Source organism: Rattus norvegicus, chromosome 1 (assembly GCF_036323735.1).
Source record: "Rattus norvegicus strain BN/NHsdMcwi chromosome 1, GRCr8, whole genome shotgun sequence".
In the NCBI taxonomy this organism is placed as follows: Eukaryota; Metazoa; Chordata; class Mammalia; order Rodentia; family Muridae; genus Rattus; species Rattus norvegicus.
The window spans coordinates 228,601,301-228,614,984 of record NC_086019.1 but is presented as its reverse complement, the minus strand read 5'-3'; the positions used below and the strand labels follow the sequence as shown (position 1 = coordinate 228,614,984).

General features: G+C 41.2%; 1 protein-coding gene across 8 annotated transcripts in view; it reads left to right on the top strand.

Moving 5' to 3' along the window:
• C1h9orf85 (similar to human chromosome 9 open reading frame 85) overlaps positions 1–13,684 on the top strand; it is a 61,852-nt gene that overhangs the window by 9,488 nt on the left and 38,680 nt on the right. For 2 of the 8 annotated variants that reach the window (XM_063268484.1, XM_063268485.1), the window contains exon 2: positions 3,911–12,226. The exons of the other annotated variants lie outside the window; for them this stretch is intronic. In XM_063268484.1, coding sequence (XP_063124554.1) covers positions 10,013–11,734 — 1,722 coding nt within the window. In that variant the 5' untranslated portion in view covers positions 3,911–10,012 and the 3' untranslated portion in view covers positions 11,735–12,226. Of the gene's footprint in view, positions 1–3,910; positions 12,227–13,684 lie in introns of those variants that run through there. 8 annotated transcript variants of the gene reach the window in all.

Sequence of the window (13,684 nt, the reverse complement as noted above, 5' to 3'; positions counted from 1 at the left end):
CATCATTCAATAGAGACATTGCTGAAATAAACTTTTACGTTCCTTGCCTTGTGCTTTCAGGGAACACTGTCCACCCAGGGACCTCACAAGTGAAGATGTATTTCTTGGCCCATAGCTTCTTCACCTTTTTCCTATTTGCGGCTTTAGTCACTTCCTCCTCAATCAAAACTGTAGCAGTGGAAAATACGTGCTGTCAGACTAGCGCCCCTCCAGGTCTGGGCTCACCACCTACACATCTCTGCACCAGTGCCTGGTTTACTCCACATCACAGTTCCTCTCATCATACTTAGTAATCATTGCATAGGTATCCTTCCAGCATCTGACTTCTCAGCCTTCAGACCTCCACCCCTCAGAAGTCTACTCTCAGGGTCAGACTCTAACCTTTACCATGCTGGAAACTGTTCTACTATAGACAGTGCCTCTTTATGACCTGAAACTGTGTAGACCAACCAGGCTAGCCATGAACTCAGAGAGATAATGTCTGCCTCTGTATCCCAAGTGCTAGGATTAAAGGCCTGTGCTACCTGTCTTGGTTAGGGTTTTACTGCTATGGACAGACATCATGACCAAGGCAAGTCTTATAAGGACAACATTTAATTGGGGCTGGCTTACAGGTTCAGAGGTTCAGTACATCATCATCAAGGCAGGAACATGGCAGCATCCAGGCAGGCATGGTGCAGGAGGAGCTGAGAGTTCTACATCTTCATGTGAAGGCTGCTGGTGGAGGACTCACTTCTAGGCAGCAAGGATGAGTGTCTTAAGCCCATGCCCACAGTGACACACCTACTCCAACTAGGACACACCTCCTAATAGTGCTACTCCCTGGGCCAAGCATATACAAACCATCATACTACCACACCCAGATTACTCAGAAACTTAAAAAAAAAAAATGACTACCATTTATTTACATGCCTTCCTGTTTCCTCAAATACACTTCTTTGTTGTTGTTGGCCTCACTGGCTATTCCTGTCTGCTAATCCTTCACTTGTCAGTGTACTTTGTATCCCCATGTCCCTCCTTACCTGAGTTTTCTCAGTCAGGACATATTCTGCTCCTTTGTCCTTTCTCCTTGTGTCACTTTCTTGCCATATGTCTAACCCTGCTCAGGTCTAGCTACCTATTTTTCTACCAGCATGTCTAACAAACTACCTGTACCCATCCCTATTTATTATACTTTCTTATTGCAAAGATAAAATGCTTGTCTCTCCCTATTCTAGTTTGATTTTTCTTGCTGTGATAAAGTGCTCTGACCAAAAGCAATATAAGGAGGAAAGGACTTATTTGGCTTCTAGGTCAGAGTTCATCACAGAGAGAAGTCAGGGCGTGTATGTAAGCAGGAACTTGAAGCAGAAACCACAGAGGAATGCTGCTTGTTGGCTGGCTCATACACTGATGCCATACTTTGCTAGCTTTCTTCTATGACATGGGACTACTTGCCCAGGCACTAGTGCTACTCACAGAGGCTTGGGCTCTCCTAGATCTATTAACAATCTGGTTAGCCCTCAAAAGACATGCTCATAGGCCGGGCTGATCTGGGTAATAGTTCTTCAATTGAGACATTCTCCTCAAGTCACTTAATGCCAAGCTAACAGTTAAAGTTAAGTAGGGCATTCCTTAAGGCTGTCCCCTTGTTTTATACCTTAAGTTCACCCTTTCTTGCCTATCTAATGATCTGAAGGCACAAGACTCCTTAATTACCCATTCACCCTTAATGTTTCTCCCAGTAATAGTTTCTCTATTATTGATGAGTTATTATAGATCCTTTAAAGACCTCCCTGAGAGGAGCTGGGGATGTAGCACAGTTTGTAGGGTGCTTGCCTAGCACAAAGTCCTCTAAGTTTGATCTCTAACACCCCATGAACAGTATCTTCTAGCACCCCATGAACAGTATCCTCTAGAACCCCAAAAACAGTATTATGTGGCATCTACCTGTAATTCCAGCACTTGAGAGGTGCAGGAGGAACTGAAGGTTGGGGACATCTTTGCCTGTATAGGCTAGCTGGCTAAAACTACGCTTGACTAGGTCATTGCTCTTTGTGAAATTGTTGATTATAAATGGTCTTTGGAGGGGGGGGGGGCACTGAGATGTCTCAATGGGTGTTTGCTGCACAAATCCGACGACCCGAGTTCAGTTCTGGGAAACCATGGTGGAAGGAAAGAATCCATTCTCTAGAGTTGTTCTCTGACCTCCTCATGCATACCTTGGATTGAGTGTACCCATACTGACACACATTATCGTGTGCACAATAATAATATAATACAAGTCTGAGTGCTCCACCTAAGTCAGTATAGGCTTATCAGTAGTAAGGAAATGTCCCACCATGAGAATGTTGGTGATGGAGTGGGCAGTCATTGTGGGGGAGAAGGTAAATGATGGAACCCCACAACCTCTCTTTTGCTGTGAACCCAAGACTATCCTAACATATAAAGCCAATTTGCAAAGAGTAACAGATTCCAGTCCTCATGTTCATCACCCAGCAGTAACTGCCTCTTAAATAGTCTCAAAACAGTTCTTCACTCCCTTCCGTCCATGGCTTAAAGTCCATCTGTGTACTTGTAACTCAGTCTCCAGCCCAGCCTTTCTGCTGAGCTGCAGGATTAAGTGTCTGACATCTTACTTGACCTCTGTTCTTGAGTGAAACATAAGGTAGCAAAGATAAAACCCCTGCTTTAGCCCTGTCTAGTGTTTTTACTGGACAGTGTTCTCTAGTTTCATTAATGGCTCCGCCATTGTACAGTTATTAAAACTAAAACTGTTAGAACCATCTTTCAGTCAGTCATTCTAATGTCCTGTGTTTCAGTTGACAACAAAACTAAACTCTTACTTTAATTATTGACTTAGTATTTGCTTTGTTTATAGCCTATTGTAGGATATAATAGACACAGTAATAAGAGGGGTGTGTGTGTGTGTGTGTGTGTGTGTGTGTGTGTGTGTGTGTGTATTCATATTTACCTCTTGATACAACCTTACACATCAGTTTGAGAAAAGTTACTTGCACAAGTGAGCCAGGGTAAGATACCAATCACTAACACATTCACACAGAAGCAAGGTTTTGAACCCTTGAAGCAGTTCAACCAAGTGATAACAATCCTCTCAAGTTATAAACCTGTTATTTCCATTTATAGTTCATGGTTCACGTAAAATTCAAGAGAATTCAAATCACAACAAAAAATAAGGCTAATAGTGTAGTGATATGAAAATAAGCAATGGGGAAGTCTTTTGGAGCAACAACAATATAGAGATAACTGGGGCAAGAGTTAGAGTATGTAGCTGATGGAAGAGCATTGGGACACATGGCTTCAGAAGGGCACTGACTTCCAAGCTTAAGTCATTACACCTACTAAGTCAGAGAACCACTAAAATTGTTTGTACATCTAGAGTAGCTAAGTTCAATCTTCAACATTTTTCAGCCCTCAACTCACGGGAAGACTAAGCACAGAGAAAAAGGAAGAAAAACTTAATGCAGATACTACTATTCAGTGCCAGAGATTTTCTTAAAGAAACCTTTCCCACAGATACTAACTCATGGTTAAAAAAAAAGAAGGAAAAAGGAATAACCGATACAGTATTATCCTCAGAGAGAAAGTAGGTCTTGGGCATTAGAGAGTTAGGAAATGGAGTAGAACCAGGTGGAAGAGTGTGTGCTGTATCAGTTACTTTACATCGTTTTGACAAAATTATCTGGCAGAAACATTGAAGGGAGGAAGGATTCACTTTGACTCAGTTTCATAGCAATTTCACTGCATTATGGAGGAAAGTAATGACGAAAGCACATTGGCCCCGACAGCTGGAGTGTGTGGTGGACGATCTTCAATAAGGATAGAGCCAGGAGCAGAGGGAGAATTTTAACTTGACAATCTCACTTCTAGTGACTGCTTCATAGTCAGACCCAACCTCATATCCCCACAGCCTTCAAAAGACAAGCTAGAGGCCAAACTACAAAACATTATCCTGTGAGAACATTTCAGATTCAAGCTGTAATTGGTGAGTATGAGTTCTAGGTCAAGGAGTTGATTGCATTTCAGGTGTGTCCAGACCATGGAGTCACATGTGGCCCAACACAAAAATGCAAACTTACTTAAAATCTGACTCTCTCCCCTTGATTTTGTGTGTGACTCAAGTATGATTCCAGAGCATGGAGTTTGTAGGTGGCATCATGTCTTAATGTCAAAGGATTGGGCATTTCTGATAGTTTAATCTGAAAATGAAACCAAATGAAAAGGATCAGCTAAGAATATTACTCCATGAAGTCTTTTGAAAACAGGACTCCCTTATTGTCTTTGAGGATGAGTTCCTGACTCAGAAGTAATTAACTAAATGACTAAAGGTCTGGAGTATGTGAAAGGTTTTTCCCCCTGGTAATCATTCCAGAACAAGAATACAGGCAGATATTTATGTTTATTGCCAAAGTGGAGACAATACATTGTCTGAAAACAAAGCACAGGGATGAAGGCCTCTGTTGCTTACGTGGCCCTCCGGGGTGTATTTGGGTATATTTACTGGCTGAGTGATGATCATGAGAAAAGTGCTTGAACGCCCATGGTCGTCTTTGTGGGCTCATCTGTTCTGTATGTGCTTGGTAAGTTTGTGAAAATGTCCATCTCAAACCTGACCTAGTGCTAAGCCTTCATAGATGTATTCTACGCCTTCATCTTACTAAGATGTTCACTGTGTCCATTTGCTACTCACTCAGTTATGCTTTTCCTGGTTCATCCTGCATGGAATAGCTCTCCTTCCCTGTCACATGTGCTGCCCTCACCATGCCTGTGATGCATGTCTTGTTAGTTATTAGGGCACATATCTTGGCATCTTTCTTTTCCTCACACATATACACAAATGCTGTCTATTGCTCTTCTGACAGGGAGTCAAGCATTAAGAAAAAGAGCTCATTGTAAATAATATGTACTAAAGGAGTAGCCCTATGAGGTGGCATCAAAGAATGGAAACATGGACTTATTTTCACCGATTATGTTCTATGTGAATCTGTTTGTATGTTGAGCCACTATTATGTGCCACATATTGACAATAATGAACAGGGTTTGTATCCTCCTTTCTACTATCAGTCTAGTAACTAAAATTAAAAGTAGAAAAATTATGTGTACAATGTTTTTATTTAGTAAACATCTATTGGAAGTATAACTTACATATATAAAAGTATGTAGAGCATGATGCAGTGTAGTGTGTTTTTATAAGTAAGGTCATGTAACTTCCTAGAACCCAACTCTCCTATTTAGCATCAGCCCCTTTTCTTAAATGTATCCATTAAGGAAGTATGAAGTAAACTTTGAATCATAACTTGGGAAACATCCAGAAATAGTGTTAGTGGATGTGGAGTAGCATCCTGATGGATCTGCACTGGTCATGTGTACATTGTAGCTTCAAATGATCCTCCTTTGGCCAAAAGGAATGAGTGTGACTTGATTTTCCAACAGTGACCAATTTGTTCCTTTTTAAACCTGGTCTTCCCTACAGCTTTGGAGGTAGACACATAATTGCAGTCCTAACTCTCTTGTAATTAATTTATCTACATCTTTAGGATGTAAAATGACAATTCAAAAACTTATGGTACATATTTCTTGTTTATTCTAGTTGGAACAATTAGGCTTGCATTGAATATTTACTATAAGTATTCAATTGTCATTTTGGAACAAAGTTGTATATTTTTTGTTTGGATGGAGTCGTTTTATTAATAGGAAGAACTCTTGTAGATGATAGAGCTGTTTGTGTATTTTAAATTATGCAGAATCAGCAGAATTCTATTATATATTTATATTACTCAAACCCCACTTTGAAGGTCATTTGATATTGTAGGTCATTTACAACATCATGGGTTTGAAATTCCAAGCTAAGCTAGGGATTAATTTAAATGTTTTGTTGTTCTATGAAGATATTTATATCATTAAATGCTTAGCCCTTTTCTACCAGGTGGCTGACTTGTTTGTCTTGAAGTTACTCATATCACTGAAGTCATCAATCTGAGTAATATAGCTGACATCATGGTATATACTTGTGTGGTGAATGTTTAGTATACCGTCATGAGCTTTTATCACAAGATTCTGTAGTAGTATGATCTAAAGTTTTTATAAACTGAATGACATGATCATACTGTTACATCATATGGGGTAAGTTACCTTCTCTTATAAAAGGGAATATTGCAATTATTTTTATATATGGACAGATATTTGATCCTCGTATAATCAGCTGTTCCTGGGACATGTAAACAAAATCCTAGCTTATTGTGATTTCTAACTCTTAGTTTAAGGTTTCCTTCAAGATATGTTTAGAAAGGCTTGCTTTTTGCTATCCAGAAACAGTTTTTAATTGATGTTTCTAATTCAAAATGGCTGACTAAAAATACTTCCACTCCCAAAATTTCAGTGAAGTGACAAAAGAAAGTTGAAACCTTAGACAATTGAAGAAAATCTTCTAGCAAAGAACACTATGGAGAGCACCACAAGGATAGGCACCGGCATGAAGCTAGAGACAGTGTGCGCTGTGATTGGCAAGAACCAAACAGACTGAATACTGGAAAACCAAATGTATACTTGATTGAGACTGCTTTAGCAGAGGTAGTGTTTTTTGCCAAGGGCTACATCATTCAAGTTGCTTTTATATAGTTTAAATGTAGAGACCTTTCTTTATAATACATAGACTAAGCAGAAAAACAAAAACAAAGTCCTGCTTTATAATAAAAAAATTAAGAAATTTATAAGGCCTAAAGTAGAGAGTCAACTCCTAAATTTACAACTTTGTAATATAATATGGTTAGAAGTCAAGGTTTTTCTAGTCAATTTTTAAATAATGCAAAAACCAAGTCAGAACAGCTGTCTGGTGTGGGAGAATGTCATGAAAGAGGAAGACAGAGCAGGTCCTGATGGTGCCTGTACCGTGAAGCAGCATGAGTCCTGTACACAGTGATCTCTAAGCTGTTTTTACCGACTTGATCAAAGGCAGGCATTATAAAATGGGAATCGCTTCCAGGGCAGTAGTGGTTCTCAGATCTGAGTCGTGCGTGCAGTACTACCCAGTACACCTGTCTGTAGTGCCACAGGTCAGCCTTTCCACTTCCAGCCAGCACGGTCACCATGTACCTTCCAAGAACCTGAACTGTTCTCTGAGGACTTGAACATTAATTTCTGTTTATTTAAAGTAGCTGGTGGCTACTGCATTACACAGAGCAGATCTAGACTTGCACACAGAGGTCGAGCAGATTACTCATCAGTACTACACATTTTAGGAAAACTCCAACCATGAGTTGCATGACTGAGGACTTTACCTCTTGTGCCCAGGTAAAGGAACTCTACAAAAGCAAGTTAAGATATGCTTGATATGAGCAGCTCTCTGCTCCCAGACCCGGTGAGAGAGAGACCCAACCGCCTGGTCAGGTGGGCACTCCTGAGGCTGCAGAGCGGAAGAGACCACCAACTCTGCTCACCCCTGCCCACATCCCTGGCCCAAGAGGAAACTGTATAAGGCCTCTGGGCTCCCGTGGGGGAGGGCCCAGGAGCGGCAGGACCCCTGCCTGAGACACCACCGGAACCTGAAAGAAACAGACCGGATAAACAGTTCTCTGCACCCAAATCCCGTGGGAGGGAGAGCTAAACCTTCAGAGAGGCAGACAAGCCTGGGAAACCAGAAGAGACTGCTCCCTGCACACACATCTCGGACGCCAGAGGAAAAAGCCAAAGACCATCTGGAACCCTGGTGCACTGAAGCTCCCGGAAGGGGCGGCACAGGTCTTCCTGGTTGCTGCCCCTGCAGAGAGCCCGTGGGCAGCACCCCACGAGCGAACCTGAGCCTCGGGACCACAGGTAAGACCAAATTTTCTGCTGCAAGAAAGCTGCCTGGTGAGCTTGGGACACACGGAAGCAGAATTTCTCTAGTACCTGGCACGTTCTGTGTTTACCGGAAGTCCCACACCCACGGATCCCGGCCCGCAGCAGCTCTCTGCTCCCAGACCCAGTGAGAGAGAGACCCAACCGCCTGGTCAGGTGGGCACTCCTGAGGCTGCAGAGCGGAAGAGACCACCAACTCTGCTCACCCCTGCCCACATCCCTGGCCCAAGAGGAAACTGTATAAGGCCTCTGGGCTCCCGTGGGGGAGGGCCCAGGAGCGGCAGGACCCCTGCCTGAGACACCGCCAAAACCTGAAGGAAACAGACTGGATAAACAGTTCTCTGCACCCAAATCCCGTGGGAGGGAGAGCTAAACCTTCAGAGAGGCAGACAAGCCTGGGAAACCAGAAGAGACTGCTCCCTGCACACACATCTCGGACACCAGAGGAAAAAGCCAAAGACCATCTGGAACCCTGGTGCACTGAAGCTCCCGGAAGGGGCGGCACAGGTCTTCCTGGTTGCTGCCGCTGCAGAGAGCCCGTGGGCAGCACCCCACGAGCGAACTTGAGCCTCAGGACCACAGGTAAGACCAAATTTTCTGCTGCAAGAAAGCTGCCTGGTGAACTCAAGACACAGGCCCACAGGAACAGCTGAAGACCTGTAGAGAGGAAAAACTACACGCCCGAAAGCAGAACACTCTGTCCCCATAACTGACTGAAAGAGAGGAAAACAGGTCTACAGCACTCCTGACACACAGGCTTATAGGAAAGTCTAGCCACTGTCAGAAATAGCAGAACAAAGTAACACTAGAGATAATCTGATGGCGAGAGGCAAGCGCAGGAACCCAAGCAACAGAAACCAAGACTACATGGCACCATCGGAGCCCAATTCTCCCATCAAAACAAACATGGAATATCCAAACACACCAGAAAAGCAAGATCTATTTTCAAAATCATATTTGATCATGATGCTGGAGGACTTCAAGAAAGACATGAAGAACTCCCTTAGAGAACAAGTAGAAGCCTACAGAGAGGAATCGCAAAAATGCCTGAAAGAATCGCAAAAATCCCTGAAAGAATTCCAGGAAAACATAAATAAACAAGTAGAAGCCCATAGAGAGGAGACACAAAAATCCCTGAAAGAATTCCAGGAAAACATAAATAAGCAAGTAGAAGCCCATAGAGAGGAGACACAAAAAAAGACTTCAAGAAAGACATGAACACACTTAGGGAAGCACAGGAAAACATTAATAAACAAGTAAAAGCCTACAGAGAGGAATCGCAAAAATCCCTGAAAGAATTCCAGGAAAACACAATCAAACAGTTGAAGGAATTAAAAATGGAAATAGAAGCAATCAAGAAAGAACACATGGAAACAACCCTGGATATAGAAAACCAAAAGAAGAGACAAGGAGCTGTAGATACAAGCTTCACCAACAGAATACAAGAGATGGAAGAGAGAATCTCAGGAGCAGAAGATTCCATAGAAATCATTGACTCAACTGTCAAAGATAATGTAAAGCGGAAAAAGCTACTGGTCCAAAACATACAGCAAATCCAGGACTCAATGAGAAGATCAAAGCTAAGGATAATAGGTATAGAAGAGAGTGAAGACTCCCAGCTCAAAGGACCAGTAAATATCTTCAACAAAATCATAGAAGAAAACTTCCCTAACCTAAAAAAAGAGATACCCATAGACATACAAGAAGCCTACAGAACTCCAAATAGATTGGACCAGAAAAGAAACACCTCCCGTCACATAATTGTCAAAACACCAAACGCACAAAATAAAGAAAGAATATTAAAAGCGGTAAGGGAAAAAGGTCAAGTAACATATAAAGGGAGACCTATCAGAATCACACCAGACTTCTCGCCAGAAACTATGAAGGCCAGAAGATCCTGGACTGATGTCATACGGACCCTAAGAGAACACAAATGCCAGCCCAGGTTACTGTATCCAGCAAAACTCTCAATTAACATTGATGGAGAAACCAAGATATTCCATGACAAAACCAAATTTACACAATATCTTTCTACAAATCCAGCACTACAAAGGATAATAAATGGTAAAGCCCAACATAAGGAGGCAAGCTATACCCTAGAAGAAGCAAGAAACTAATCGTCTTGGCAACAAAACAAAGAGAATGAAAGCACACAAACATAACCTCACATCCAAATATGAATATAAAGGGAAGCAATAATCACTATTCCTTAATATCTCTCAATATCAATGGCCTCAACTCCCCGATAAAAAGACATAGATTAACAAACTGGATACGCAACGAGGACCCTGCATTCTGCTGCCTACAGGAAACACACCTCAGAGACAAAGACAGACACTACCTCAGAGTGAAAGGCTGGAAAACAACTTTCCAAGCAAATGGTCAGAAAAAGCAAGCTGGAGTAGCCATTCTAATATCAAATAAAATCAATTTCCAACTAAAAGTCATCAAAAAAGATAAGGAAGGACACTTCATATTCATCAAAGGAAAAATCCACCAAGATGAACTCTCAATCCTAAATATCTATGCCCCACATACAAGGGCACCTACATATGTAAAAGAAACCTTACTAAAGCTCAAAACACACATTGCACCTCACACAATAATAGTGGGAGATTTCAACACACCACTCTCATCAATGGACAGATCATGGAAACAGAAATTAAACAGTGATGTCGACAGACTAAGAGAAGTCATGAGCCAAATGGACTTAACGGATATTTATAGAACATTCTATCCTAAAGCAAAAGGATATACCTTCTTCTCAGCTCCTCATGGTACTTTCTCCAAAATTGACCATATAATTGGTCAAAAAACGGGCCTCAACAGGAACAGAAAGATAGAAATAATCCCATGCGTGCTATCGGACCACCACGGCCTAAAACTGGTCTTCAATAACAATAAGGGAAGAATGCCCACATATACGTGGAAATTGAACAATGCTCTACTCAATGATAACCTGGTCAAGGAAGAAATAAAGAAAGAAATTAAAAACTTTTTAGAATTTAATGAAAATGAAGATACAACATACCCAAACTTATGGGACACAATGAAAGCTGTGCTAAGAGGAAAACTCATAGCGCTGAGTGCCTGCAGAAAGAAACAGGAAAGAGCATATGTCAGCAGCTTGACAGCACACCTAAAAGCTCTAGAACAAAAAGAAGCAAATACACCCAGGAGGAGTAGAAGGCAGGAAATAATCAAACTCAGAGCTGAAATCAACCAAGTAGAAACAAAAAGGACCATAGAAAGAATCAACAGAACCAAAAGTTGGTTCATTGAGAAAATCAACAAGATAGATAAACCCTTAGCCAGACTAACGAGAGGACACAGAGAGTGCGTCCAAATTAACAAAATCAGAAATGAAAAGGGAGACATAACTACAGATTCAGAGGAAATTCAAAAAATCATCAGATCTTACTATAAAAACCTATATTCAAGAAAACTTGAAAATCTTCAGGAAATGGACAATTTCCTACACAGATACCAGGTATCGAAGTTAAATCAGGAACAGATAAACCAGTTAAACAACCCCATAACTCCTAAGGAAATAGAAGCAGTCATTAAAGGTCTCCCAACCAAAAAGAGCCCAGGTCCAGACGGGTTTAGTGCAGAATTCTCTCAAACCTTCATAGAAGACCTCATACCAATATTATCCAAACTATTCCACAAAATTGAAACAGATGGAGCACTACCGAATTCCTTCTACGAAGCCACAATTACTCTTATACCTAAACCACACAAAGACACAACAAAGAAAGAGAACTTCAGACCAATTTCCCTTATGAATATCGACGCAAAAATACTCAATAAAATTCTGGCAAACCGAATTCAAGAGCACATCAAAACAATCATCCACCATGATCAAGTAGGATTCATCCCAGGCATGCAGGGATGATTTAATATACGGAAAACCATCAACGTGATCCATTATATAAACAAACTGAAAGAACAAAACCACATGATCATTTCATTAGATGCTGAGAAAGCATTTGACAAAATTCAACACCCCTTCATGATAAAAGTCCTGGAAAGAATAGGAATTCAAGGCCCATACCTAAACATAGTAAAAGCCATATACAGCAAACCAGTTGCTAACATTAAACTAAATGGAGAGAAACTTGAAGCAATCCCACTAAAATCAGGGACTAGACAAGGCTGCCCACTCTCTCCCTACTTATTCAATATAGTTCTTGAAGTTCTAGCCAGAGCAATCAGACAACAAAAGGAGATCAAGGGGATACAGATCGGAAAAGAAGAGGTCAAAATATCACTATTTGCAGATGACATGATAGTATATTTAAGTGATCCCAAAAGTTCCACCAGAGAACTACTAAAGCTGATAAACAACTTCAGCAAAGTGGCTGGGTATAAAATTAACTCAAATAAATCAGTTGCCTTCCTCTATACAAAAGAGAAACAAGCCGAGAAAGAAATTAGGGAAACGACACCCTTCATAGTAGACCCAAATAATATAAAGTACCTCGGTGTGACTTTAACCAAGCAAGTAAAAGATCTGTACAATAAGAACTTCAAGACACTGAGGAAAGAAATTGAAGAAGACCTCAGAAGATGGAAAGATCTCCCATGCTCATGGATTGGCAGGATTAATATAGTAAAAATGGCCATTTTACCAAAAGCAATCTACAGATTCAATGCAATCCCCATCAAAATACCAATCCAATTCTTCAAAGAGTTAGACAGAACAATTTGCAAATTCATCTGGAATAACAAAAAACCCAGGATAGCTAAAGCTATCCTCAACAATAAAAGGACTTCAGGGGGAATCACTATCCCTGAACTCAAGCAGTATTAGAGAGCAATAGTGATAAAAACTGCATGGTATTGGTACAGAGACAGAGAGATAGACCAATGGAATAGAATTGAAGACCCAGAAATGAACCCACACACCTATGGTCACTTGATTTTTGACAAAGGAGCCAAAACCATCAAATGGAAAAAAGATAGCATTTTCAGCAAATGGTGCTGGTTCAACTGGAGGGCAACATGTAGAAGAATGCAGATCGATCCATGCTTATCACCCTGTACAAAGCTTAAGTCCAAGTGGATCAAGGACCTCCACATCAAACCAGACACACTCAAACTAATAGAAGAAAAACTAGGGAAGCATCTGGAACACATGGGCACTGGAAAAAATTTCCTGAACAAAACACCAATGGCTTATGCTCTAAGATCAAGAATCGACAAATGGGATCTCATAAAACTGCAAAGCTTCTGTAAGGCAAAGGACACTGTGGTTAGGACAAAATGGCAACCAACAGATTGGGAAAAGATCTTTACCAATCCTACAACAGATAGAGGCCTTTTATCCAAAATATACAAAGAACTCAAGAAGTTAGACCGCAGGGACACAAATAACCCTATTAAAAAATGGGGTTCAGAGCTAAACAAAGAATTCACAGCTGAGGAATGCCGAATGGCTGAGAAGCACCTAAAGAAATGTTCAACATCTTTAGTCATAAGGGAAATGCAAATCAAAACAACCCTGAGATTTCACCTCACACCAGTGAGAATGGCTAAGATCAAAAACTCAGGTGACAGCAGATGCTAGCGAGGATGTGGAGAAAGAGGAACACTCCTCCATTGTTGGTGGGATTGCAGAGTGGTAAAACCATTCTGGAAATCAGTCTGGAGGTTCCTCAGAAAATTGGACATTGAACTGCCTGAGGATCCAGCTATACCTCTCTTGGGCATATACCCAAAGATGCCCCAACATATAAAAAAGGCATGTGCTCCACTATGTTCATCGCAGCCTTATTTATAATAGCCAGAAAATGGAAAGAACCCAGATGCCCTTCAACAGAGGAATGGATACAGAAAATGTGGT